The following is a 25,200-nucleotide window of genomic DNA, read 5'->3' as shown; positions in this document are numbered from 1 at the left end:
TCACCTGATTAAATTATATCTTATAAGTCAATCACTAACAAAACCAATGCTTCAACCCGTTGATTTATTTTCTAGATCCAAATAATCGAAAAATACATGTCAACTTATTTCATTTCAAGGCTGACATTTGGCAGCCTGCCACAAATCACAAACCAATAAAACTGCCGCCCAGGCCCTCGGATCTGTCAGGATGAAGTCATTTGCATCCTCCTAAGAGGCCCTGACCGGGAGGCAGAGCCTGAGGACTGAGCTCTCTTGGTGCAGCCTGCTCTCCTTCCCATGGCGGCGCTCAGGGCACTGCTCTTTCTGCTTCTCACTGCCTCCATGGCTCCCTTGCCCAGCTACTCCTCAGCTACCATTTTAAACCAGAATTATTTAATGCTTTGTTTGTTTTTTGTTTTTAGAGACAAGGTTTCTCTGGGTAGCCATGGCTGTCCTGGAACTCACTCTGTAGAACAGGCTGCTCTTGAACTCACAGAGACCCAGCTACCTTTGCCTCCTATGTGCTGGGATTAAGGTGTGTGCCACCACCACCCAGCTTTTTTTTTTTATAAACTAAAAACTGCAGTAAAAAAAAATCATTGTGGATATCTTATTGGAAAAACTAAGTCATTTTAGGATATTTTAAATGCATTTATTCTGTTTATTTCTGTATAAAAAAAGCAAATGGGTTAAATGGGAAATGTATTTTAAAATGCTTCTCCCAGCATGAAAGAAAGTGTGGGGATAAGGCTCAGGGCAGCATAAATGATTAAGACCCAAGAGGGTGGGTGACTCAGGGTGGCACCTCAGGATGGTGTAAATAATTTGCGAGGGGAAGCAAATATAAATATATATATTTATACTTATATATCATCTCATTCTGGAGAAAGGAAACCTTTTATTAATAAACTTACACAGCAGTAATACAGGCTCAGTAAAGATAAGTCCAACGGTTGTGGCCAAAGAAAATGCAGATTATTTAAGGTGAATTTGCTTCTTTTTCATCTGATTCCTCATCATCCATCACCTAAAGCCAGAAAACAAAGAGAATTCGAGAGTTAAGAAAAAGGTTGGAAAGTGTTATTTTCCCAGCATGAACATCACCTCCCTGCCTGACATAATCTATGGTAATGCACAGCATGGAATAACCCAGCAGTAGTCCAGAGCCCAAGGTTCAGTCAGAACTGGGGTCCTAAGATAACAGAGCAAATCAAATGCATAAAAAGGAACTGGGAACCGCTTTCTTGTCTCGGAAAGAGGCCCTTGGCAGCAGCATCTTAGCTGGGCAGGCTAAATCCTGTCAGGATAGGGCATGCCTGTAATCACAGAATCAAGAGTTCAAGGCCACTCAACAAGCCCTAGGGCCAGTCTAGACCGCTTGAGACTCTGCCTCAGAAAACCAACAGACTGAGGGGGTGGGGAGGGGGGGAGGGCCTGTTGGGGATTTAGCTCAGTGGTAGAGCGCTTGCCTAGGAAGCGCAAGGCCCTGGGTTCGGTCCCCAGCTCCGAAAAAAAAAAAAAAAAAAAAAAAAAAAAAAAACCAACAGACAGGTGGTTCAGGGGAGAGAAGCCCTGCAGCTGGGCCAGAGATCTGAGCCCCATGCTGGACCTTTGCAGATCAGTCTAACTTCAGGGCTCCTCCTGTGCATCATGGTCTGTGTGCACACGTATGTGATATGTAAAATGCAACTAAGCTTTTTTAAAAGTAGGGCATGGAGACACATGCCTTTATTTCTAGCACCCAGGAGGCAGAAGCAGGCAAATCTCTTGTGAGTTCCAGGCCAGAGTGAGTTCCAGGGCTTCATATTAAGAAAGAAAAGAATATTTTTTAAAAGGGACTCCCCTCACCCCCAATCTCCTAAAATAGTAAAAGAAAAAAATACTACAAATTATTTTGATTTTATTCAAATAAAAATATTTTAAACCTAAAGAAGTGTGAAGATTTTCAGGGAAGAAAATACTTAAGGAAAGAAGAAAAGGCTAGTCCTTCTGTGGGCTGATACGATATTGGATAATAAAGGCCAACACCTCTGAAAACAAAGTTATAGAAAGTTCTGTTTCCTTGCCACATCCACTACAATTATGTGGCAACTGGAGCTTGTCACCAGTCAATTCTGCACCCGCCCCGGACATGTGAGTAACAATGTTACTCTTTGTCAACCTTTTGGCCTCAACCAATGCTATATTTTTCAAAAGGCCTTGGGTGAGGGAAAAGGGAAGTAACAAGGTACAGGCATCCCGATGGGAGGGCACAGCTGCAGGCAGAGAAGGCCGGGAGCCTTGGAGGTTGGGGTAGAAAAGTGACTCTAGCCCAGGAAAGAGTGTAAGACCAGCCAGGCAGCAAAGCAAAACTTCACAAAACTTAAAACAAACACCACCAAAAACTGAAATGGACCCTGGGATCTGGATGGGTTCTGATGAGATACTTAGCAGAGTTCTCTCCTAGTTTTTCTTTGAGGTTGACTAAAAACAGTTATTTTACTCTAAGAATAAAATATTTCCAATCTCAATATATCTAATCCAAAGAATTTTGTAAATCAACTCCTACTTAGGCAGAAGCATTCTGAAATTTGGAGTAAGACTCCCAAGAACTTTTTCAATGTCAATGTGCAAACGACGCTTTGAGACCCATCAGAGCTGCTGCTGAAAAAGACAAAGGAGGAGACCCAGCCTCGGGTCTTCCAGGAGGCCCATGCATATACAGTGCTCCCAAGGCTGATATCCTGAGCTCTGTCCCTGGAATCTACATAAAGTGGAAGGAGACAGCCAGTCCCACAAGGTACCTTCTGATCACACACACACACACACACACACGCACACATGTACACCCACATACACAAACTCACATGCATGTAATAAAATTTTAATAAAGGCCAAGTGTGGTAGCACGTATCTACAATCTCAGCACTTGGGAGGCAGGAGTTCGAGGTCACCCTGGGCCACATGAACTCTATCTTAACAAATGGTGGTAGAGATGGAGCAGGGAGGGGTAGGAATGGGCAGATCACGTGAGCATATATAGTCGTGGTGCACAGTGCTTTGACTCCCTCTGTGACATCTGCAGTTAGAACTCAATCACCCATGGCGCTTTCCCAAGTAAAGACAGGTTATCTACTTGGTCCCCTTGTACTGTGACACCCAGCCTGTAGCCGTGCTGCCCACCTGCTCCACGCCTTCCACTTCTGGAATATAAAACTGCAGCATGTTCTGAATCCCGCTCTTCAGGGTGATGATAGAGCTGGGGCAGCTGGTGCAGGAGCCCTGGAGCTTCAGCCGCACGATGCCATCTTCAAAGCCTCTGTAGATCACGTCACCCCCATCCTCCTGCACAGTCGGCCTGCGGCCACAGGACATGCAGAACACATTTAAAACAACAGATGCCTTCAAGGAAAAAGATTAAGACAGCTCACTGTTTTGTGCGTGTGTTTCCGTGTGCATGTGTTTCCGTGTGCGTGTGTGTGTATGTGTCCACGTATGTGCGTGTGTGTGCGTGCGTGCGTGTGCGTGTGTGCATGCGTGCGTGTTTCTTCTCCATGTAGGTTCTGAGAATGGAACTCAGGTTAGCAGCAGGACAGCAGCAAGTGGCTTTCCCTACCCAGCATCCTCACTGGCCTGAGGTCTAGTTTTAAACCACTCATGTTTATCAGCTTCTTTTCCTCTCTGGATGACTTATTTGCTGAGTATAAGCTGAGCCATTCGTCTCATAGCTGCACAGTGTGGCACTGCACTAATGTGGCAGAGAGGATCACCTTCCTGATGGAGATGGGTATTTTCCTTGCACACACAGGGCAGCAGTAGAGACCCACTGTGCATCTTTGGGTTTGGGTAGAATTACGACTGGGCATATACTTGAGGTCAGACTTCCTGCAGCAGGAGTGGAGGCTCATGCCTGAAATGCTAACACAGACAGGAGTCCGAGGCTGGACGGGGCTGCCAACTCAGTTCCAAGCCAGCCCAAATTACAGATGAGAACCTGCCTCAACAAAAGTATAACTATTGAGATTTGGTGGACAACGCCAAACGCTTTCCTACGATTACACACCCTGACATGCCCCCAGAAAAAGGTGAGTACACCACTGCTTCCTATTCTCACCACCACTGGTGTCAATCAGAACGGTGAACTGTCTGCTGGCTGTGAGTTTATGGAGGTTTGACTGCATACTCGTGATGAGTCTGACGGCACACTCTGCACTCGTTCATGGCTAGTGGCTTCTGCTTACTGCCTTTGGCCATGTTCTAGCTCCAGCCTCTATTTGATTTTTTTCCTTGTCAATTTGTAGTTCTTATGTATTTCATAAAATCAATATCTTTAAAAAAAAACTTTAAAAAAGATACTTATTTTATGTGGAACTGTGAATACCCGAATATGAGCAAAACTGCAGGAGCCCCTAGAGGTCAGCAGAGGGCACCTCACAGTGTAGCCCTAGATCCCCTGGAACAGGTGGGTGTGAGCTACCACAAGGACACTGGGAACTGAATCTGGATCCTGGAGAAGAGCAGTAAATGCTCTTAAGCACTGAGCTATCTCCTCGGCCCCATTGATTTTTTACATTTGTTTTGTGTATGTGTGTACACTTGCACATGCGTGTACACTTGCACACGTGCACCACACACGGTATGCATGCAATGTGGACGGTGAGGATGACTTGTGGGAGTCGGCTCTCTCCTTCCTCCATGTGGACAGGATAGAACTTGGGTTGTCAACCTTAGCAGGAGGTGTCTTTACCCACTAGGACATCTTGTCATCCCTAAATACTATAAAATCGATTACCCTGCTTCCCACAAGAAAGGCAGAATTTTACTATCATCTAATCTGTCTTTTCCTTGATTCTCCTGACTTTCTTGTGTTCTTGTGAATAAAAACTTGCCTAGCCAGGGTCATACAGATATTAATTTGATGTATTGTATTTATTTGTTTCAGGGGTATGCACATGCTGCTGTGATAGCCATAGGACAACTTTTAGGACTCAGTATTCTCATTCTATCATGTGAGTCTCAGAGATGAAACTGGGTCACCAGACTTGGCAACAAGTGACAACCCAGTGAGCCACCTCCCTGGACCCGTACTATCTCATTGTACGAATCCACCACGATTTCTTTGTTGACCTGGATTAATATTGACACCCCACTCTGCCCCGCCCCCACCTTTGGTATTCTTGACAAACACTTCACCCCTGAAACTACATCCCCAGCCTAACCATAAGCCATTTTGAGGAGCCCTCAGTTCCTCTGAGTCAGGAAACTGTATTCTCAGGCTGGAGATGGGGCTCAGAGAGAGTACATGCCTATGCTCACAGGCCTGGGTTTAATCCCCATCACCAACAGCAAAGCCCAATATTCTCAGTGAATTTAACTCTGAAGCTAGATAAGGGCTGCTGTATAAACAAGCATACAAGCAGCTCTAGTGAGTGACCCGTGTGCACATGGAAATAATGTGCCATTCCTGCCGAGTGCATTACACATGTCAACATTCAGTCAACGGTTAAATCACGTGTTCAAAACTCTATTGTAGCCTGGGGATGGTGATTTCTACCTTTAGTCCAGTCACCAGGGGGCTGGAGAAATGGTTGAGCGGTTAAGAGCACTGGCTGCTCTTCCAGAGGTCCTGAGTTCAATTCCCAGCAACCACATGGTGGCTCACAACCATCTGTAATGGGATCCAATGCCCTCTTCTGGTGTCTGAAGACAGCTACAGTGTGCTCATATATAATAAATAAATAAATCTTTAAAAAAAAATCCAGTCACCAGAAGACAGAGACAGTTTTCTGTGAATAGAGATCAACTAGGTGTATGTATATACAGCAAGTTTCAGGGCAGCCAGGGCTACATAGTAAAACCTTGTGTAAATAATACAAAATAAAAATAATAAAATTTAGGGGCTGGGGATTTAGCTCAGTGGTTAGAGTGCTTACCTAGGAAGCGCAAGGCCCTGGGTTCGGTCCCCAGCTCCGAAAAAAAAGAACCAAAAAAAAAAAAAAATAATAATAATAAAATTTAAAACTTTCTCCTGGTTTTTTTTTTTTTTTTTTTGTTCTTTTTTTCGGAGCTGGGGACCGAACCCAGGGCCTTGCGCTTCCTAGGCAAGTGCTCTACCACTGAGCTAAATCCCCAACCTCTCCTGGTTATTTTTTATGCTTTGTTAGACAGAGGTGTTAGTTTTCTCTCACACCTGTGAGCTATTTGTATCTCTTTTCGTCTGTCAAACATTATTTATTTCGAATCTGTGCTATTATAAGATGGTTGGACTACATTCCTGGTAGCAAATACCCTCACTGTGTGAGCATCCACAGCTGTCGGTCAGCACCCTGTGCTCTGGTGTCTGCGCAGCTTCAGCTCTCAGTACGAGGTCTGAATGCTGTACATTTATTTCTCCAGCTCCTTTTCAGTGTTTCTGTCCTTGTATTTAAGTTGTGCATCCCTGATAAGAAACGTGGAGTTGGGTTCCCATATTCTAGCCATTCTATGCACCATTAAATCACCTGCTAAGTCCTGCACAATGTTTACGCTTCCAATCCGTTTCCCTTTGCACTGAATAAGGACTCTTTGTCTTCTGGCCTTCTACATGGCTGTTTGCTGTGTAACATTTGACTGATCTCCTTCACTGCCAGCCGACCTGTTTTTACCTCTCAAACAAGGCTGACTCAGAACACATCCACTCACACCCCCCTTCCATTTACGACACGTATCTTACTTCTGTGCCTTGAACCTCCCAGGACACTGATGTCTTGTGCTTTTTTCTATCCCCAATTCCTCCTTTCGGTGTGCTTCGATATGGGTTCTTTACTACTGCTCTATATTCTCCTGAGTCCAGTCTTCAGTATGTCACGTCTCACTGAAATTAATCTAATGAGTTGATTGATTACATTTGTGTACCATAAATACTCTTCTTAGATTCCTGTTCTTGCAGGAATTCATCTTTTCATTATTAATCTAATATTTTGTTTTGTTTTTCAAGATAGGTTTTCTCTGTGTAGTCCTGGCTGTCCTGGAACTTGCTCTGTAGACCAGACTGGCCTTGAACTCACTGAGATCCACATGCCTCTGCCTCCCTAGTGCTGGGATTAAAGGTGTGTGCCACCACCTGGCCACTTAGCCAGCCTCTTAATAACAAATATCTAAGGTTTTCTTAAAAATAACTAAAGAAGAATACATTTTCTTTAAAAACTCTAAACTTAAGGGCTGGAGAGATGGCTGAGCAGTTAAGAGCGCTGGCTGCTCTTCCAGAGGTCCTGAGTTCAAATCCCAGCAACCACATGGTAGCTCACAACCATCTGTAATTGGATCCGATGCCCTCTTCTGATATGTCTGAGGACAGCTCAGTGTTCACGTAGGTCTCACTGTGTGTACCCCAAGCTAATCTCGAAACTCACAGAGCTCCTCCTACCTGTTTCCCTAGGAACTGAAGACCAGTGTCACCAAGCCTGGCTTTGTCTATACTCTTTTTGTGGTGCTACTCTCCTAACAAACGCAAAGTGTAGTCCCGTTCCTGAGCACTGTGTGTGAGTGGAAAGGTGTGACTGAATACCGAGGCACGGGCTCTCTTTATGTTTAACTGCAATGATGGCTTATGGTGGTTTACACTGATTATTGATCCGGAGCCCTGCTCCAACCTCCTGATGAAAGCTTGCTGCGTTAATGAGAACCATCTCCACAGCACTAGACTGCAGGGCATGTGGGGGAGGGGATGGTGTGGGGACACCGGGAGTGCTCATACACACCGTATTCTAGTATCTAACAGTTCTTTAATCATTGCCACAACTTCGTCATCTTCCTCAGAACCTAAAAAAAAAGAAAAAAAAAAAAAAAAAAGAAAACCAAGGATAATAATTTTGAAGTCCTAGAAGCATTAAAAACAGGATTTTCATCTAAAAGCATAGTCAAACATATGGCACTCAAGTAGATACAGAAAGATCACAGTTCAGGGCCAGCCTGGTCTACATAAAGTTCCAGGCTAGGTAGATTGAGCAAGATCTTGTTACAAAATTCAAAACAAGACAAACATAGAAAAATACAACTTTACAGCAATCCTTCAGCCTCTGCCTCCCACGGGTTAAAATGACAGGAAGACACCTCCATGGCGGGGACAGCCTCTCCTATACACTGCATGGAAGGGCTTACAGGTGTGTCCCTTTCGACTGTTGGTTGCTGTGCCTGGGAGAGAGCTAACTGCTGACAGGATGTTTGGTATCGTCCTCTCAGCAGCCTGTTACCAGCTTTCCTTCCTCACCTGCCCAAAAGACCGTTCTCTGAGCTTATCGTGTGAAAACGCAAGCTGCCAGTCATGGAGCCCTCATCTCTGGGGAAGGACGGGAGCTGTCCTGCTCTGGTCAGTTCAGACTGGACTGTGGCTTTTTGAAACATATAGAGTTGGCAGCTGAGCTGGGGCGAGACAGACAGAGCAGGTGAGAGGAGACAGCGCTGAGGGAACAGAGCTGGGAGGTGAAGAGATGGAGCAGCACAGAGGGCTGCAGTGGCAGGAAGCTGGGTAGCTACATTGTAACTCAGAGTCAGCAAAAGGCCCGCAGCCTTACACTACACAAATACACTGTGTCATTCTTATTAAACCTCAAGCTGGTTAACCCCACAAAACCTGCAATATACTACACCCAGTTTTGTGTCCTTGATACTTCCTTTAAAAAATGGGTCTAACAACCATAGAAGAATTAACACTTTGTTTCTCAACACCTTTCTCTAGAAAATGTTAACATCTGTTAAATCTAAGTGGAAGCAACTTTGTGCCTTATGTATGGTGTTTCTGAATTCTCAAAATTTTTCATAATTAAAAATTCTAGTTTTGTGTAATATATTCAATGTTTGCACAAATTTTAAAATTGGAGAAAACAATATATATGAAGTTCTATATGAAATTTTGTCTCAGGTAGAATTGGTTCCAGAGCCAAATACAGTCAATGGTAAAAGTGAACCCACTGCTCTTGGTTGTCCCCAGAACCAGACAGTAAGCTCCTCCTGCTGAAGACAGCACGTGCTCTGGCCACAGGACACAGAACAGAAGGCTGACTGAAGTCCTTGCCTGCTCAGTGTCAGAAGGGCTGTGTAGGCAGCTGGGAGAGAACTGGGTCAACCCTCTTACTCAGCTGTGGCCCCATGTGCCACATGTCTGACCAGGCTGGGAAAACACTGTTCACTGACTGCTGTAAGAGTGGCAAGCTCCATGGGGGTAACCCAGTGCTTTCTGATTGGAACTGAGGCCAGCGCTACTGGAGAGAAGTCATATCTGGTATTGTAACCTGGTCAAAAACCTGTGGCAGGGAGGTCATAGACACTTATGGGAAAGTTACAACTGTTTCCCTAAACAGACAGGATGTGCTCACCATGATGGGTTTCTTTCTAAATGACCGTGTTCGTGCTCACAGATTAGTACTGCTATCTGGTTTGGTCACAGCAGCTCTTCATGCAGTAGGTAGAGGTAACCACAAAGACTCATAACCTGTCAAACGCTGAGATTAAGTGACTTCTGAATGCTCAGCCCTAAGTGGGACATCCTTACCTGCAAGACTCAGAGGCCATCATGGAGTGTTGGGGGAGGGGCAGAAGGAATGTAAGAGCTGGACGAGGGGCCAGAGAGCTGTGGAATACTATCTGGCTGTTTTCCCAGAGGACCTGGGTTTGGTTCCCAGCACCCACATGGTGGCTCACAACCATCTGTAACTCTAGTTTCAGGGGATCTGATGCCCCCTCCTGGCCTCTTAATGCCACCAGACACACGCATGGTGCACACACACAGATACAAGTGAAACACCCTTGAACGTGGAAGGGGGGGTCTCATGAGGCTCCACCCTCCTCAAGGACCTAGACAAAGTTATTGCTGGGGAGGAAGGATATTATCTATGGTGGTGTCTCCATTGGTAAGGCGCCGGGGCTCCAGGAGGTGACCTACCTGTGCTTCTGTAAGCAACACTAATGGGCCTCATTTAAGCCTCTTACGAGATCAAACAGCATGAGAGTGGAGGTGGGAAGAGGAGGGGGATCATCAAGAATGAGTGAGACAAGAAAGCAACAGAGGGTGACTTTGATCAAAATACATTACATACAAGGCCATAAATGATGTATAATTAATATGTAGATAATTCTATTAGAAGCATTTTAAAAGTCTGTATTCTGTCACTTGGAATCCAGGTGAGTAGGACTGAGGTAGGAAGTTCAATAAAGACTGAACAAGCACTGACAGACCAACGCAGCACTACCTGCTTCTCCTGGAGGCGTCTCCTCAGTCACTAGAGGTAAGCCAGATGCAAAGAAGTCCATAATTGTTGCATAAATGTCTGGTTTCAGTAAATTCCAGTCTAATTCTTCATTCTCCTATAATCACATTGAGAAAACATGCTGTATTTCCAGCCGGGTGCAAGACAAACCCAGACTCCCACCTTTTTTCCCTTCTTTTTCATTTTGAGACAGGGGTTCACTGTGCAGCTCTGACTGGCCTGGAACTCACTGTATACACCAGACTGACAATCAACTTGTAGAGAGAGGTCCATGCTCCTGCCTCCTGAGTGCTGGGATTAGAGGTGTGCACCACCACATCGAGGTCACAGTGTTACTGCACGACAGTGAACTATGCAAATACACGCGTGTATGTGAGACTCGTCATATGCGCACATGTCAAGAGAATGACTAAGTACACCTCGCTTCAGAGAGGGCGTGTGCACTGTGACAGAGCACACAGGCAATTTGTTTATGTTTCCTTGATTCCTTTTTTTAATCTATCAACTTACAGAAAGAATTAGTACAAATACCACTTGGGGCAGGCAGGATGGCTCAGTGGGTAAAAGCACTTGCTACCAAGTCTGGCCACCTGAGTTCAATGCCCGGAGCCCACATGGTGGAAGGAGAGAGCTGCCTCTTGTAAGTTGCCCTCTGATCTATAGTACCTGAATACAAACACACACAAAATACATGGAATTAAAACATTTAGATTTTTAAAAATTTTATAAAAAAAAAAAAAAGTAAATTTTACTCCAGTAACCTGGAAGCTGAAGTTCTAGTCCTGCCAAGGTTGTGTCCTGTCATGGGCTGGCCATGTATTCCTGGGCACTGCGTCGAATCTGCTGAGGCCCGAGTGTTTCATCGGAGTGGAGGAGGCTCCTGGACTATAGTTATACTGGAGCATAATAACCGCAGCTAGAAAGGCCTCTGTTAACTTGACAGATGAAGCAGGCATCACCTCAGGGTTTTGTCTTTGTTTTTTGTTCCTTTTTTTTTTTTTTTTTAGATCTATTTATTTATTTCATAAGTACACTGTTGCTCTTTTCAGACAAACCAAAAGAGGGCATCGGATCTCCATACAGATGGTTGTGAGCCAACCATGTGGTTGCTGGGAATTGAACTCAGGACCTCTGGAAGAGCAGTCAGTGCTCTTAACCACTGAGCCATCTCTCCAGCCCCTACCTGAGGTTTTTAATGTGCTTATTTATTTTATATGCATGAACGCTTTGTCTGCATGTACGTCTATGTACCATGCATGTGGCTGACATCATAACAGGACATTGGATCCTCTGGATCCGGAGGCATAGATGGTGGTGAGTTGCCACTTGGTGCTACACTGGGTTATCTGCTCTTAACTGCTGAGCTGTTTCTCCAGCCCCTGACCTGAGATTTTTTAATACCACAGGTCATTAAAAAAACCTAGCATGTTAAGAATGAAAATTCTAAGTTGGTTTGGTGATATTTTTGTAATGCCAGCCACAGGGGCCAGGGAAGGAAGGCCACAGGTTTCAGGCCAGCCTGGATTACATGGCAAGACTACGGAAAACCAAGCAACAATAAAGATTCTATATGGGGCACTGAACTCAGAAAAAGCTAATGGCTGGCTAGTCTTGCTTTTACACTCTGAGGATTGTACCTTTGTGACTGTAATGAAATCTGGCCCAAAGAAGACACTTTTCACACCTTCAATCCTGAATAACTGCCTGGGAACACAAAAATAGAAAAAACATCTCATGAGAGAAGAGAAACAGATGCAAAAGGAGAAAAACATTACGGAACTGTCACAAACTGTCCCCAAACTGTCTCTGGTTAAAAAGCTATCAACTCCAGACAGCTGTGTCCCTTCTTACCCTACAGCCACCTGCCTTGCTCCAGGTACTTGCCCAAGAGCAACAGCACAATTGCTCCTCAAAGATTCACGTGAATCCGAAAGGAGGTTTTTTTATTGCTCCTCCACCCCCAACCTGAACATGTCCATCGCCCCAGCAATCAGTAAAGAGGCTGTGGTACACGCAAAAAGTGCAGTACGGTGTCACAAGAAAAAAGACGGCATCACCACAGCACCAGCTACAAAGACAACTGTGAGAGCCTTCCTGAGGTAAGGTATATTCATGTCCATTCACTCAACAGACAGCTGACATCTCTAAGTGCCAGGTCCTGGGAAGGCAGGAGACAGACTGGCCTCTGGTCAGGAGCTTACAGCAAAAACATTCCCTAAAACACCTCAGGGACTACAACAACGAAAGGATCAGTGAACTCCACAAATAAAAAAAACAGGATTTTTTTCCCCTTCCTTTTTGTGGTAGTAAGAAACTGAACTCAGTGCCTAATCAATGGAGCTCTGTCATATAGCTCCCTATATCCCTAGTGAAGTTGTTTCATTTTTGTTTGTGTTTGTGTATGTTAAGGCATGGTCTCTCTAGGTGTAGCTCAGGCTAGCCTCAAACTCCTAGTCCTCCTTTGCCACGTAGGTACTGGGCTTGTGTCACTACACTGGACTACATTAACTCATTTTTGATGTAAACATTTCAACAATACTTAAAAGATTAAAGACAGGTCTCACAGCATAGCCTCTAATCCTATAGAGGCAAAAGGATCAGTAGTTCAAGGCTAGCCTGAGCTATCTGAGAACCCATCTCAAAAGAGCAAAAACACTAAAAACTTACAATCACATTAAGAAGTTTGTTCTGGTGTACGTTTCTCCAGAAACCATCATGGAGGCATTTGCTCTCTTTATTTAGGTGGAGGGTTATACAAATATCATCACATTGTACCACTGTTCTGCAACTTGCATGCCCAAGGCCGTACATTCAACCCCAGTACTGCACACAGAGACACAAACACAGACAGACACAGAGGACACGTGTGATAATAGATAATAGATCTTAGTTTTGTATTTCTGCATTTTACGTGTGCTTTGCTTGCTCATGTGCACGCATGCATGTGTGTGCAACTACACTATTACACATCCCTAGCCAACCTTGTTTGCCTGTGTGGCTGTTTCCTAAAGTTATATTCTTGTTTTTAAAGAAAACTTGTATGGAGCTGTGAAATCAACTACATAATGATAAGGAATTTGTTATGTTTAACAAAATAACACTAAATAACAAGAGAATTGTTAAAAGATGAGGATGGGGGCTGGAGAGATGGCTCAGCGGTTAAGAGCACCCGACTACTCTTCCAGAGGTCCTGAGTTCAATTCCCAGCAACCACATGGTGGCTCACAACCATCTGTAATGAGATCTGATGCCCTCTTCTGGTGTATCTGAAGACAGCTAACATGTACTCATATATAATAAGTAAATAAATCTTAAAAAAAAATGAGAACTGCCTATTACCTAATTATTTTTAAAATGATTATTTTATTTACTTACTGGCTGAGTTTTTTGTTTGGGATTTTTGTTTGTTTTTATTTGTTTTTTGAGGCAGGTTATCTCTTTATAGACCTGGCTGTCCTGGAACTCTCTCATTAGACCAGACTGGCCTTAAATTCAGAGCTCCACCTGCCTCTGCCTCCTGAGTGCTGGGATTAAAATTGTGCTCCACCGTGTCCAGCTTTATGTTATTTTTTTTATTTATGTGTATGCCCGTCTGTGTACGCCTGTCGGTGTGTACGCACATCTATGTCTATGCACATGCAGTGTCTGAAGAGGCCAGAAGAGGGCACTGGACACCCTGGGAGCTGGAGTGAGTGATGGAAACCTGAACTAGAATCCTCTGCAAGAGCACAGCCAGTGCTCGTAAGCAACCCTGCTATTACCTAGTACAAGTGCAAAGGGTGGACGTACCCACTGGACACTTGTTTTATGCACATGCACACAGGTGTGAGCACTGAGTCATAGCATACATATTTCTTACTGTTTGTATCAAAAGCATGAAAAATAAACGCTCTACAATGCATTCTGAGAAACGGCGTGTTTAAGTCAGAAACACTGTACACATTTATGAACTAGAAATCTGAGAAACAATCTGTGAGCTTCACTTTCTCCTGCCCTCCATCATGTACGGGAGGTTACCTATGTGCTGGACAAGCAGTATTTCACTGGTGTTAGGGCAGGACCGGCAGCAGAACTCATACTTAGCACCAGGCCCTGCAGTCAGTCACTCTCTGTACACACCAAGGAAATGAAGGTGAAACGAGAGGAAAGGCAGGGCGAGGAGCAGGCGGGGTGGCAAGCAGCAGCTCCCTGGCACCGACTCCAGTGCATCCCTGTGAATGACAGCCTCCAGGCCTTACCACTCTGGCGTATGACTGGCTCTCAGGAACTTAGAAACCGTCCTCATTGACTTTAAAAGGCCACCTCACATCTAACCACTGGAATAATTTATGATTCTGAATGAAAATCACATCTGTAATCCCAACTCCTAGGAAATGGAGGCAAAAGGAGTTCAAGGCCAACTTAATCACAGTTTGTGGCCAGCCTAGAGAAGTGCTGGAGAAAATGTCTCAGTGGATAAAGTACATGGCACACAAGCGTGAGGACCCGTGTTCAGATCCCTAGTAGACTTGTCTAAATAAGACAGAGAGTGATAAAAGATTCTCAAGGTCAGGCCTGGCCTCTGTGTGTGCACACACTCACACGAACTCATACTGCACACTCACACATTCACACAAACTCACACTGTGCACATATACAATCACACTCACACTGTGCACATACACATTCACACAAACTCACACTGTGCATATATTCACACATTCACACAAACTCACGCTGTGCACACATACATACATGTACAATTTTTTACCATTTAGAGTTTTAAAGGTTTGGATCAGAAGTTTATCATAACTGCCCATTTGGTGAAGTTTCTTAAGTTAAAATATAATAATATATATATATAATAAAAATTTAAGTATTCATACTACAGAACTGTCAAATACACTCCTGAGGAGGAAGCTTGTAACTTCAACTCAATTCTTCTGAAATCACACAAATGCACCAGCTCTGCAAGGCTGCATCAGGCACAGAGGGCTGCAGCGCTCTCTGGTGGAAGCCAGCAGACACAGCAGACACAGTACCTGGCCAGAGGGGAACGGAAAGCCGCAGCTGGTGTGGGGAAATCCATGGTCCTCGTCTCAAGAACCGGCTTTCCTGGTATAAACTTTAAGCTGTTGGGATTTGGGGTGTCTTGTGTTTGAATAAACATGAATCGTACTGAAAAAGAGAAAGAGTGTTATGCTAGAAAAAAAAGGTTTAAGTTATGGTCAACGAAGTGCTTTTTTCAAAAAGATTTACTTTTATTTTTTGTTTTATATGTCTGAATGTCTTGCCTACATCCGTGCATGTGTACCATGTGCCAGCGGCATTGAGGAAGCCATCGGAGCCTCTAGAACGCAGTCATGGTGGCTGCAGGCTACCACAAGGATGCTTCGAGTCACGCCTAGCCCTTCTGCAAGAGGAGCAAGCGCTCTCTCTACCGAGAAGCCTCTCTAGTTCCCAGAAGTGCCCGATTTTTAGAGAAACAGAAGTAAGAAACACTGGGAAAAGTGACCTCACAGGCTTTTTCTCCCAGGCTGACCAGACATCCTGAGCGGTTAAACGCTTGCATTCTATTAGGACGCCTGTGCCTCCAACCAAGGCAAGTCTGCTCTACGGAGAACAGAAAAAAAAAAGCTTAAAGGGAAGACTGTCACTACTTTCTATTCAGAACCAGTCATTTTCTGTAGGTTGGTCTGTCTGTCTGTCTGTCTATCTGAGACAAGGTCTCCTATCTAGTCTTGGCTAGCCTGGAACTTACTACGTAGACCAGGCTGGCCTCATACTCATAGGGATCTGCCTACAGAGTGTTGGGATTGACAGTGTGCTACCAAGCATGGCTTTGTATTTTGTTGTCTTAATTTCCTGTAACTAAGATCACTGTGCTCACTGGGCATCTCGCTGAATCTGAAGGACTAAATCTGGCTTTACCCTACTCAATACACTGAGAAATCCAGGTCCACAGAAAAAGGGGTTTAAAGAAGTACCAGAGGGTATAAGTATAAATGTAAAACCAAAGAGGTCAGAACGAAATCTCGTTTGAAAGCTAGAATCCGGCAGACACAGTAGCCCAGGGCCTGCGAGGCTGAGGCTTAGAGGAGGAGCCTGAGTTCATGCCAGGCTCAGCAGTGTGCAGCAGGCTGCAGGCCAGCCTAGGGCAGTTAGTAAGAGCCTCTTAAAAACCCACAAAACAAAACAGAAACCAAACCAAACAGCCCACACCATCTATTACACTGGGGGAGAAAAATTAAGGAAAATACTGGATCACCACATGCTTTTCTCTCTCAACATCAGTAAGCTGCCTCAAAGACTAATCTGAAGAGATATTTCGCCACATCATTCCAACTATATTCTAAATCCAGTTTAATTAGGTATTTTAAAAATACCTAATTAAACGACTCCACACACATACAAGTCACATTGTATGAACTTAACAGGTTATATTTAGGAATTTATACGTGAATACACATACTCGAACTATAACAACTCCTGAAAATGGGGCCATGAATTTGAAGGAGAGTGGGGAGAGGTAAAGGAGGGTTTATAGAGAAGAAAGGGAAAGGAGAAACATTGTTATTAAAGTACAATCTCAAAAGACAAAAATCAATCACCTCCTAGCTCTAACATCCAGCCAGAAAGTGTCCTGCATTAGGGCAGGGTAGGAGAGAGTGAAGTGTTTTCCCTTTGGGAGTGATACAATACTGGTCCCTTAGTAGACAAACACCGGCTCCTGCACAACACAACAAAAACTGAAAGTCACTGTCAAAGACTGAAATCAGTGGGTATCCAACTGGAAAAGACTAGAACACCACAAACTGCAGTTCCACAAAAGTTAACCAGTTAAAGTGGGCTGACCTACTGAGTTCAGTATTTACATCCAAGGCATTTTGTGATTCCAGGAAACATTTCCCACCTCCAGTCTGCAGAAGAGATAAGATTTCTTCCAGATTTAGTCATGCCCCTACCACCCTCTATCTCACCCTACAACATGGCCACAGGAAGGTGCACGAGGCAGCAGGAGGAAAAGGTTAATCCATGACCACATCAAGCCAAGCGCACCCACACCTCTCCAAGCTCCCCCAATGCTGCAATGACCACATTCAAATTACATTCAAAATCAGATGCTAGAAGGTTTGATTAAAGGCAGGAATTCACTGCTGTACAGACAATTCCTATAGAAACAGAGAAAGCAATACTTTAAAAGACACATGATTCTCTCAAACAAAAATCCACTTGTAACTTCTTTCTTATAATATTTCATTTTAGACATTATTTATTGAGCAACTCATGGTCTAGAAAATGTGTTTACAAGACATGGAGATTTCACAAGTCTACAGATAATGTCCTCTGACTAATAATAGTAAAGTATGGTTTTACCACAGGGAGGGGGTGGGGATGGACAGGAAATCACTGGATCCTTTTTCTAAGCTTCTGAATTGAAAATTGACAAATTCTTGGGCTGTTGAGATGACTCAGGGGGTAAGAGTGCTTGCTACCAAGGCAGAGGCCTGAGCTCAATCCCAGAACCCACATGGTAGAAGGAGAGATCCAGCTTAAGCAACCTGTCCTCTGACCTCCACACATGCAGTACAACACACACAGACACACACACACACACACACAGTTTTAAAGGAAAACGTTAACATTTTGTATTTTATGACCATCAGCTCTAGCACTGTACCTGTGTTATACAAGGGCGTGCGCAGAGGGAAGAGTGGTCTCTGTACATATTGGTGCAGAGGCTGTTTCTTAAAGGCGTGTGGAGTCGCCACATGACAGAGCCTACATTTGAAACAAAGAGTGACATAGTAAGGAATCTGATCTGTTTTGTTGTTTTGAAATGAGTCTCACTCTATAACCCAGATGGCCTCATGGACATGTGACACTCTTGCCTCTGCTTCCCTAGTACTGGAATCACAGACATGAGCGCCACACCCAGCAAGCAGTATGATCTTTATCACTAACTTATACTTCTCATATATATATATATGTATATGTATATATATATGCACATATATGTATATATATATATATACACACACATATATTTAAACATACAAGTAATAAAAATAGAGAGTTAATTTTCCATTTTCTATCTGCAACATCATTTCAGCAAATGATACAACCATAACCAGAGGTAACGGGCCCAGAGGGAGGGGCCGACAGCTAAGTGCACTTGTTCTTGTAGAGGGTCTGGGTTTGGCTCCCAGCACCTTCATGGTAGCTCATAAGGGTCTGCAACTCCAGTTCCAAGGGCATCAGGCATGCTCATGGCACATATACATACATTCAGGCAAAACACTGATATGCATAAAGTAAAAAGGCTGGTGAAACCACATGGGGACCCATTTGGTTGGTAACTGAAAGTACACACTAACATCCAGCCATCGGAATCAGAAATATACCGACAAAGTAACTGAGATCTGCAGCCCAGACCCTGGGCCACACAATGGCTTTGTACTTCCTCTTCCTTCCTTTCTTTTTTTTCCTGGTTTTTCCAGACAGGGTTTCTCTGTGTAGCCTTGGTGTTTCTGGAACTCCCTTGTAGATCAGGCTAGCTTCATAACTCAACGATCTGCCCTGCCTCTGCCTGCCTCTGCCTGCCTAGTGCTGGGACTAAAGACAGGTGCCACTACCACCCAGCTTACTTTTCCTTTTAAAAGTTTAAAAACTAGGTAATAGCATCACGTGCCTGAAAACAGCTAAGGAGATCGATCTCTCTCTCTCTCTCTCTTTCTCTCATCTTTCTCTCTCTCTATCATCTCTCTCTCATCTATCTATCTATCTATCTATCTATCTATCTCTATCTATATCACACATATTTGTGTGTGTGTGTGTGTGTGTGTGTGTGTGTGTGTGTGTGTCTGTGTGTGTCTTCAATGAAAGCTTTCCCTTGTCTGTCTCACATCTGTTACCTGGAGAGCGTGAGCCCATGGGTCTCCTGGAGTAAGAGGAGTAAGAGCTGGGAGTGCAGCTCATGGGGCAGTGCTTGTCTAGCATTTGCAAAGCCCTTGGTTTGAGAGTCCCAGATTTGGGAAGAAAAAGTAGACAATGAGCATCCCTGAGCAAAAACCTGAAATGTTCTAAGCTTCAACCCATCTCCCGCCTGACCCCACGTAAGGCTTTCTGCTGAAAGTCCACCAGCAATAGTTTCCATAGTGGATAAGGTACACGTGGGTTCTATCCCAGCAGTATCTCACTGAGTTCAAATGTCCCAACATTTAGAGTCAGACACTCCACTGAATATTTAGGATAAAGGACACTCACTTCATTCCAACATTTCAAAGTCTAAAGTCTAACAGAACACAAGCAAACGCCAAGAGCAGCCAACATTCTATATGCTTGATGGGAGGCATTAAGTCAGCGTCCGACCTTCATTTCACTCTGACAGAAAAGCATGGACTGGCTAATCACAAAGTTTCATCAAATTAAAAAGAAAGGGAGCTCTGAAAATAACTCCTGCTAATAAGCGAAATCAAAGGACATTTCAGTAATGAAAACATTAAAGATCTGACTTGAGGTCCTTTGTTGGTTTTTGTTGTTGTTGTTGTTGTTCTTCTTCTTCTTCTTCTTCTTCCAATTTTGAGACAGTGTCTCACTGTGTAGACCAGGCTAGCCTTGAACACCCACCTGCCTTAAGTGATTACTTAAAATTGTCCTCCAAGACCCTTGAGACCAGAAGGAGTAAACTGTTGGAGTAAAACCATCCCTGAACACAGCTGGGAAGTAAATCATTCCCAGGCACCCACCCAAAATACAAGACTCAGCTACTGTTTAAATTCCATGATATAAAAATGCCTATGACAGAAATGGCTAATTAAATGTCATACCCAGAAGACCCCTTGCCAACCAGAGTTCCCAGCTTGGTGACTGGGGTTTCCCCAGCCTGTTCTGCTAGATGGCCTGCCTGCTTTCATGCTCCACCCGCTGGCTGCTTGCCCTCTCATGCTTGTACTAATTGCTGAACCCTTAATAAATGCACTCATTTGAAACAAAAGGCATGCAGGGCTTTGTAGATCATTCTCCCTAAGGATGTCCCTTAGGGAGTCAGGGACATACCAGGCCACACAGTGAGTGCTCAGAAACTGTAGCTGTTATCGCTATGTAGTAACTAGTAACTACCCATTAACTGAATGGAGTGAATACTCCAGAATTTGGAAACACTCTAATATTCCAGTATTGCTGTTCCTTCACCCCTGGGGAAAAGGCGGGAAGTGTGGATAAATCAGAAGTGTATTCTGGCAGGAAGGTTTGAAGTCTAACCGATCCTGGACAAAGTAACTGAAGGAAAGTCATCGAAAACAGGGGGGAAAGGAGCAACCCACAAAATCCTTCTGTTACTCTGCTATTTTTATAAGACGCATTTAGGAGTTTTAAAACGGGGGACGGGGAGTGGGGTTAGTCTCATAAATAGTCCAGGCTGGCCTTGAACTCCTGGTCTTCCGGCTTTCACCTCTCAAGTACTGGGATGACAGGTGTGGGCTTCCATGCCCGTCTGATGAAATGCTTTTGAAACTTCAGGGTAGCCATCAGCAAGCATTCTGTCATGCCCTTTTCTACTGGAGTCACACGCGGGTCCAACAGATACCTGAGGAAGTGGAACTAGAAGTGCGTCTGGAAGAGGAACAAGACGCACTCGCACAGGCCTGGGCGGTGGATTCCCTCGAATCGCTTCTCTCCAAGCCGTGACCTCCCGGGGAAATGGAACAACCGACACGACCCCGGGGCCGCTCTTCCCTTCCGAGTCACATTCCCTTGGGATTTACAAGGGACGTCCGTGGAAGGTTGCTGGCCTCGGGCTCTGGAGCCAGGACAAGCTCCTTCAGACGCCAGCTCCCGCCCCGTGAGAAGGCGGCGACAAGGATCTGCTGGCTCGGGAGCCGACACCTACCGCCTGCACAGCCGGGCTACACCGACAGCTGCTCCCCACGCCCGCTCGGCCGCCGCCATCACTTCAGTGCCAGTGCGCTTGCGCGGACCCGCCTCCTTCAAGTCTCCAAGTCCTACGCAGACTCAGGCCCCGCAGACAGGGCGGTCCCGGGAAGCCGGTTCCTTACAGGTCGAGGGCGGTGCTGCAGGTGCCCCCCACCGCGCCCCCTTTTACTGAAAGTAGATTTTTTTTTCCTTTTCTCACATAATATATTCAGATTACAGTTTCCCTTCCTTCGACTTCTCCCAGTTTTCCCACACCTCCCCTCCGAATTCACCCCCTTTTCTGTCTCTCATTAGAAAACAAACAGGCTTCTAAGGGAATATATGATAGATATGATATGATATGATATGATATGATATGATATGATATGATATGATATGATATGATAACAAAAACTAATCAGAATAGGCCAAAACAAACATAAGGAAAAGGCACAAGAAATACATAGAAATGCAGAGACACATTTATTCACATACTCAAGAATCCCGTGAAAATTACAAAACTGGAAGCCATGATATATATGCAAGGGACCCACAGGGCGAAAGGGGGGAGGGAGGGATGAAGGGAGGGAAGAGAAAAATTTTAAAACATACCTATAAGCAATATAAAAACAAAACTGTAATATAAACAACAAAAACAGGTAATTAAATAAATACACGAATCAATGTCCTGGCTTAACATTATGAAACAAGGGACCTCAAAAGATGACACTGGGGGTTGGGGATTTATCTCAGTGGTAGAGTGCTTGCCTAGCAAGCGCAAGGCCCTGGGTTCGATCCCCAGCTCCGGAAAAAAAAAAAAAAAAAAAAAGATGCCACTGAGTTAGTTCTCTGTTGGCCGTTCTACAGCTGGACATGTGTCCTCCCCCTCCCCCCTCCCCCACCCTGTGAGATTCCCTTGCAGAGAACTAGATTGTCATTTGCAAGGAGTTATCTACTAGAGACCGCTTAGAAACAGACATGGCCTGCTTTCTTCTTTCAGCTCTAGGCCCCATCTAACACTGGCCTCCCGTGTTTTCTTGTTGTCCTCCATCTCCTCTGGTTCTTACACTCATCCTGCCTTGCAGGTTCCCTGAGCCTTGAGAGGAAGGAGCGGACGGAGTGATATTATCTAGGGCGGAGTGTTTCGAGGTCTGTCACTCTCTGCATATTGTTTGGCTGTTAGTGGAATGTTTCGAGTCCTTTTCATTGCTACCTTCTTTTAGTTCCATAGTAGTTCTTGGTCTTACCCTAGGTCCCTGGGATCTCTAGTCTTAGAGTCTTAGTTACCTAAGCACAATCAGGTAGTGGCTTGGTCTTCTGGGATAGGCCTTCAGTCGGTCAGATGTCGGTCGGTCACGCCCACAAGTTTTGTGCCACCACTGCACTAGCATAGCTTGCAGGCCGACACCACTATAGGTCAAAGGCTTTGTGACTGGATAGGTATCTTCTTATACGGAAGATGCTACCCTGTAGGGATGAAGGCTCTAGGTAAGCACCAGCTGTGTGGATGTTGTCTTCAGTAGGGCCTTCTCCGCAATCTGTGAAGAACATTCAAGCCTATAGTCTTGGCGACGCCTGGGTTGTTTGTGAGTTCCCACGGGACCCCTTTGGCCAAAAATTTAATCAGATGTAGCCTGTTTTGAGTACTGGATACTTCACTTGGTGAAAAGATATCCAGCCGCGACTCTGTCTTTCCCTTAATTTGGTGATTTCATTTAGATCTATGTATGTATTTTAGGAAGCTTCTACTGTATAAGGTTTCCATACAAGCTCAAATAGCCCTTAATTTTAGCTCTCTCTCTCCCCGTATTCCCTCCCTGGTTCCCCTCTCACCACCCCCTACACACACACACACACACACACACACACACACACACACACACACACACACACCTTGATTCTCCTGTTCCAGAAATCCACCTGCCTCTGCCTCCCTAGTGCTGGGGCCAATGGAGTGTGTCACCATGCTTTGTAAGAGTATTGATATTTATATTTAGTATTTACAATGTGTCACATGTATTTTACTACTCAAATTATTCTAGCTTTAAGCTGGGAAGTTCTTTCAGGGAAGATTTTGAGTCCCTCTTTGTTACTGTTTGGCACTAGTGGAAGATGCTTCTCTGGCCATCTTGGGTCTACTTCAGGAATCCACGCGTCTCCTGAGACCTGACTCCCTTGAGAATGGTGGCTAGAAACCAAGACCTGGGAGTTGGAGAGTTGGGACAGTGCCTGCCACAAGAAGGACCTGAGATTGGATCCCCAGCGACCTTGTCAAAATTCAGCTCACCTGTAAGCCCAGTGCTGAAGGAAGTAGAGGTAAGAGGAGTTTGCTGAATTAGTGACTTTCAGGTTCAGGGAGAGATTTGGTTTCCAAGTCTCAAAAACTATGGTGACGGGGTTGGGGATTTGGCTCAGTGGTAGAGCGCTTGCCTAGCAACCGCAAGGCCCTGGGTTCGGTCCCCAGCTCCGAAAAAAAGAAAAAAAAAAAAAAAAAAAAAACTATGGTGACAAATTCTAGAGGAAGGCCCCTGTGATGGCTATTCCCAGTGTCAACTTGACTATATCTGGAATGAACCACCATCCAGAAATGGAGGGTATGACTGTGATCTGGATCGTGAGGCTTAGTGGCCATAAGTATCTTAGGCCCAGGCAAGGTGGCACATGCCTTTAATCCCAGGAAACAGAGGCAAGCAGATCTCTGAGTTCAAGGCCTGCCAGGGACAGAGATCAAAGAAAAGTTTAGGTCCAGGCATTGTGGTGCACACCTTTAGTCTGGACCATACCTTCTGCTGGAAACCTCCATAGGGACAATGGAAAAAGGAAAGGATCTTTCTTCTTCGACTGCTTGCACTTACTTGCCAGCACATTGTTGGAGCCTACTTCCTGAGGAGTCCAGCCTGTACAGAAGACCAAAACCCAGCCTCGTGGGACTGAGCAGTAGGTTCTTGGATTTCCCACTTAGCTGCCCATTGTTGGGTTAGTTGTAACTGCAGACTGTAAGTCATTCCAATGATTTCCTTTAATATATACAGGATTCCATAAGTTCTGTGACTCTAGAGAACCCTGATTAAGACAACACCCTACACTGACCGATACCCTCCAAACGCAAGCACATCTGTGCACATGACACCCAAGAACACACAAGTGAAAGCCAGACCAAGAGCTGCATGCCTGTGCACTCTTTGTCCGCTCCCTCCATCCCATCCTACATGCTCCCTGCAAATGAGAGCGCAGATCCCCAAAGGCCATGTAAATGCCATGGGGTGAGGCAGCCAGCAGTCTGTGGAGACAGAGATCAGCTGGCTCTGATTTAATTGACAGACCTTGCCACAATGAACAAAGCAATGTCGGGGTCGGAAAATCAAAAGCAAGCCCAGCAGGCAGAAGAGTCCATCCAGCAAAGCAGATTTTTATTTGAATTAGGCAGGAAAGACTGACCAGTCAGGAACAACCACACAGACTAGGGAGCTGACTGAGTCTTTGAACGTTCATCTTAGTATTTAAGCAAATGACAAAAATGTTTGGGTACTCAGGCCCCTATTGACCAATCAGGGTCACAGAACTCAGGAGTTGAATTGCAACCCCAAGCCAGAATGTTCACAGTTTGAAAGTTTCAAAACCACAAACATCTGGGCCAAGTTATCTCACCAATTAGGAATTAGGGATAGGGGACTTCCTTAGGAACATGTCTTTGTGGTACACTTATCCTGTTTCCATTGGTTGGGTTATTCAACTGTGGAAGGGTGTCTTGCCTAACATAACTGACAACCAGGAAGTCAGTAACCCACGTACATACATGTTTCTGCCAAGCAGAATGTCAGTTACCCAGGGGGGTCTTGGGAACTTAAATTTTATTTGACCCCTATTCAAAATGGAGGTTTTATTTAAAATGGCTTCAGTTTGGTTCCTTCTTACAGTAGAAGAGCATCCAGGGGTTCTCTATACACAAGTACACACACACACACACACACACACACACACACACACACACACACACACACACGGGGAGGAAGGGCGAATCCTCATCTTATCTGGTAAGTGCTTTAGCACATGCAGTAACATTCCCCATCCCCAGGGTTTTTTATTTTGCATAATGTGTATA

General features: G+C 44.8%; 1 protein-coding gene across 5 annotated transcripts; it reads right to left on the bottom strand.

Annotated features, from left to right (window-relative positions):
* Positions 1–616: 616 nt before the first annotated feature.
* Nfu1 (NFU1 iron-sulfur cluster scaffold) lies at positions 617–21,226 on the bottom strand. Of its 5 annotated transcripts, NM_001106606.2 has the most exons (8): positions 21,076–21,136; positions 17,866–17,966; positions 15,227–15,362; positions 11,843–11,909; positions 10,188–10,302; positions 7,701–7,761; positions 3,145–3,319; positions 617–1,009 (listed from the first exon to the last, which is right to left on the bottom strand). In NM_001106606.2, the coding sequence occupies exons 1-8, from the start codon at positions 21,132–21,134 to the stop codon at positions 962–964; spliced, it is 762 nt and encodes a 253-aa protein (NP_001100076.2). In that variant the 5' UTR covers positions 21,135–21,136; the 3' UTR covers positions 617–961. The 5 variants fall into 5 exon arrangements, with proteins under 5 accessions (NP_001100076.2, XP_038963291.1, XP_063141885.1 ...); XM_063285813.1 differs by having other exon boundaries at positions 977–3,319; positions 21,076–21,226; XM_063285814.1 differs by lacking the exon at positions 617–1,009 and having other exon boundaries at positions 3,247–3,363; positions 21,076–21,226.
* Positions 21,227–25,200: the final 3,974 nt, after the last annotated feature.

Source organism: Rattus norvegicus, chromosome 4, assembly GCF_036323735.1.
Source record: "Rattus norvegicus strain BN/NHsdMcwi chromosome 4, GRCr8, whole genome shotgun sequence".
Taxonomy (NCBI): Eukaryota; Metazoa; Chordata; class Mammalia; order Rodentia; family Muridae; genus Rattus; species Rattus norvegicus.
The sequence above is the reverse complement of the archived record's forward strand: the minus strand, read 5'-3'. Positions and strand labels throughout refer to the sequence as shown.

Coding starts and splice junctions, on each gene's coding strand:
- Nfu1 (XM_063285813.1), bottom strand. CDS start 21,134: ATGGCGGCGGCCGAGCGGGCGTGGGGAGCAGCTGTCGGTGTAGCCCGG. Junction 11,910..15,226: donor TTCCGTTCCCCTCTGGCCAG/GTACTGTGTCTG, acceptor TTGTGTTCCCAG/GCAGTTATTCAGGATTGAAG. Junction 10,303..11,842: donor ATTTCATTACAGTCACAAAG/GTACAATCCTCA, acceptor ATGTGATTATAG/GAGAATGAAGAATTAGACTG.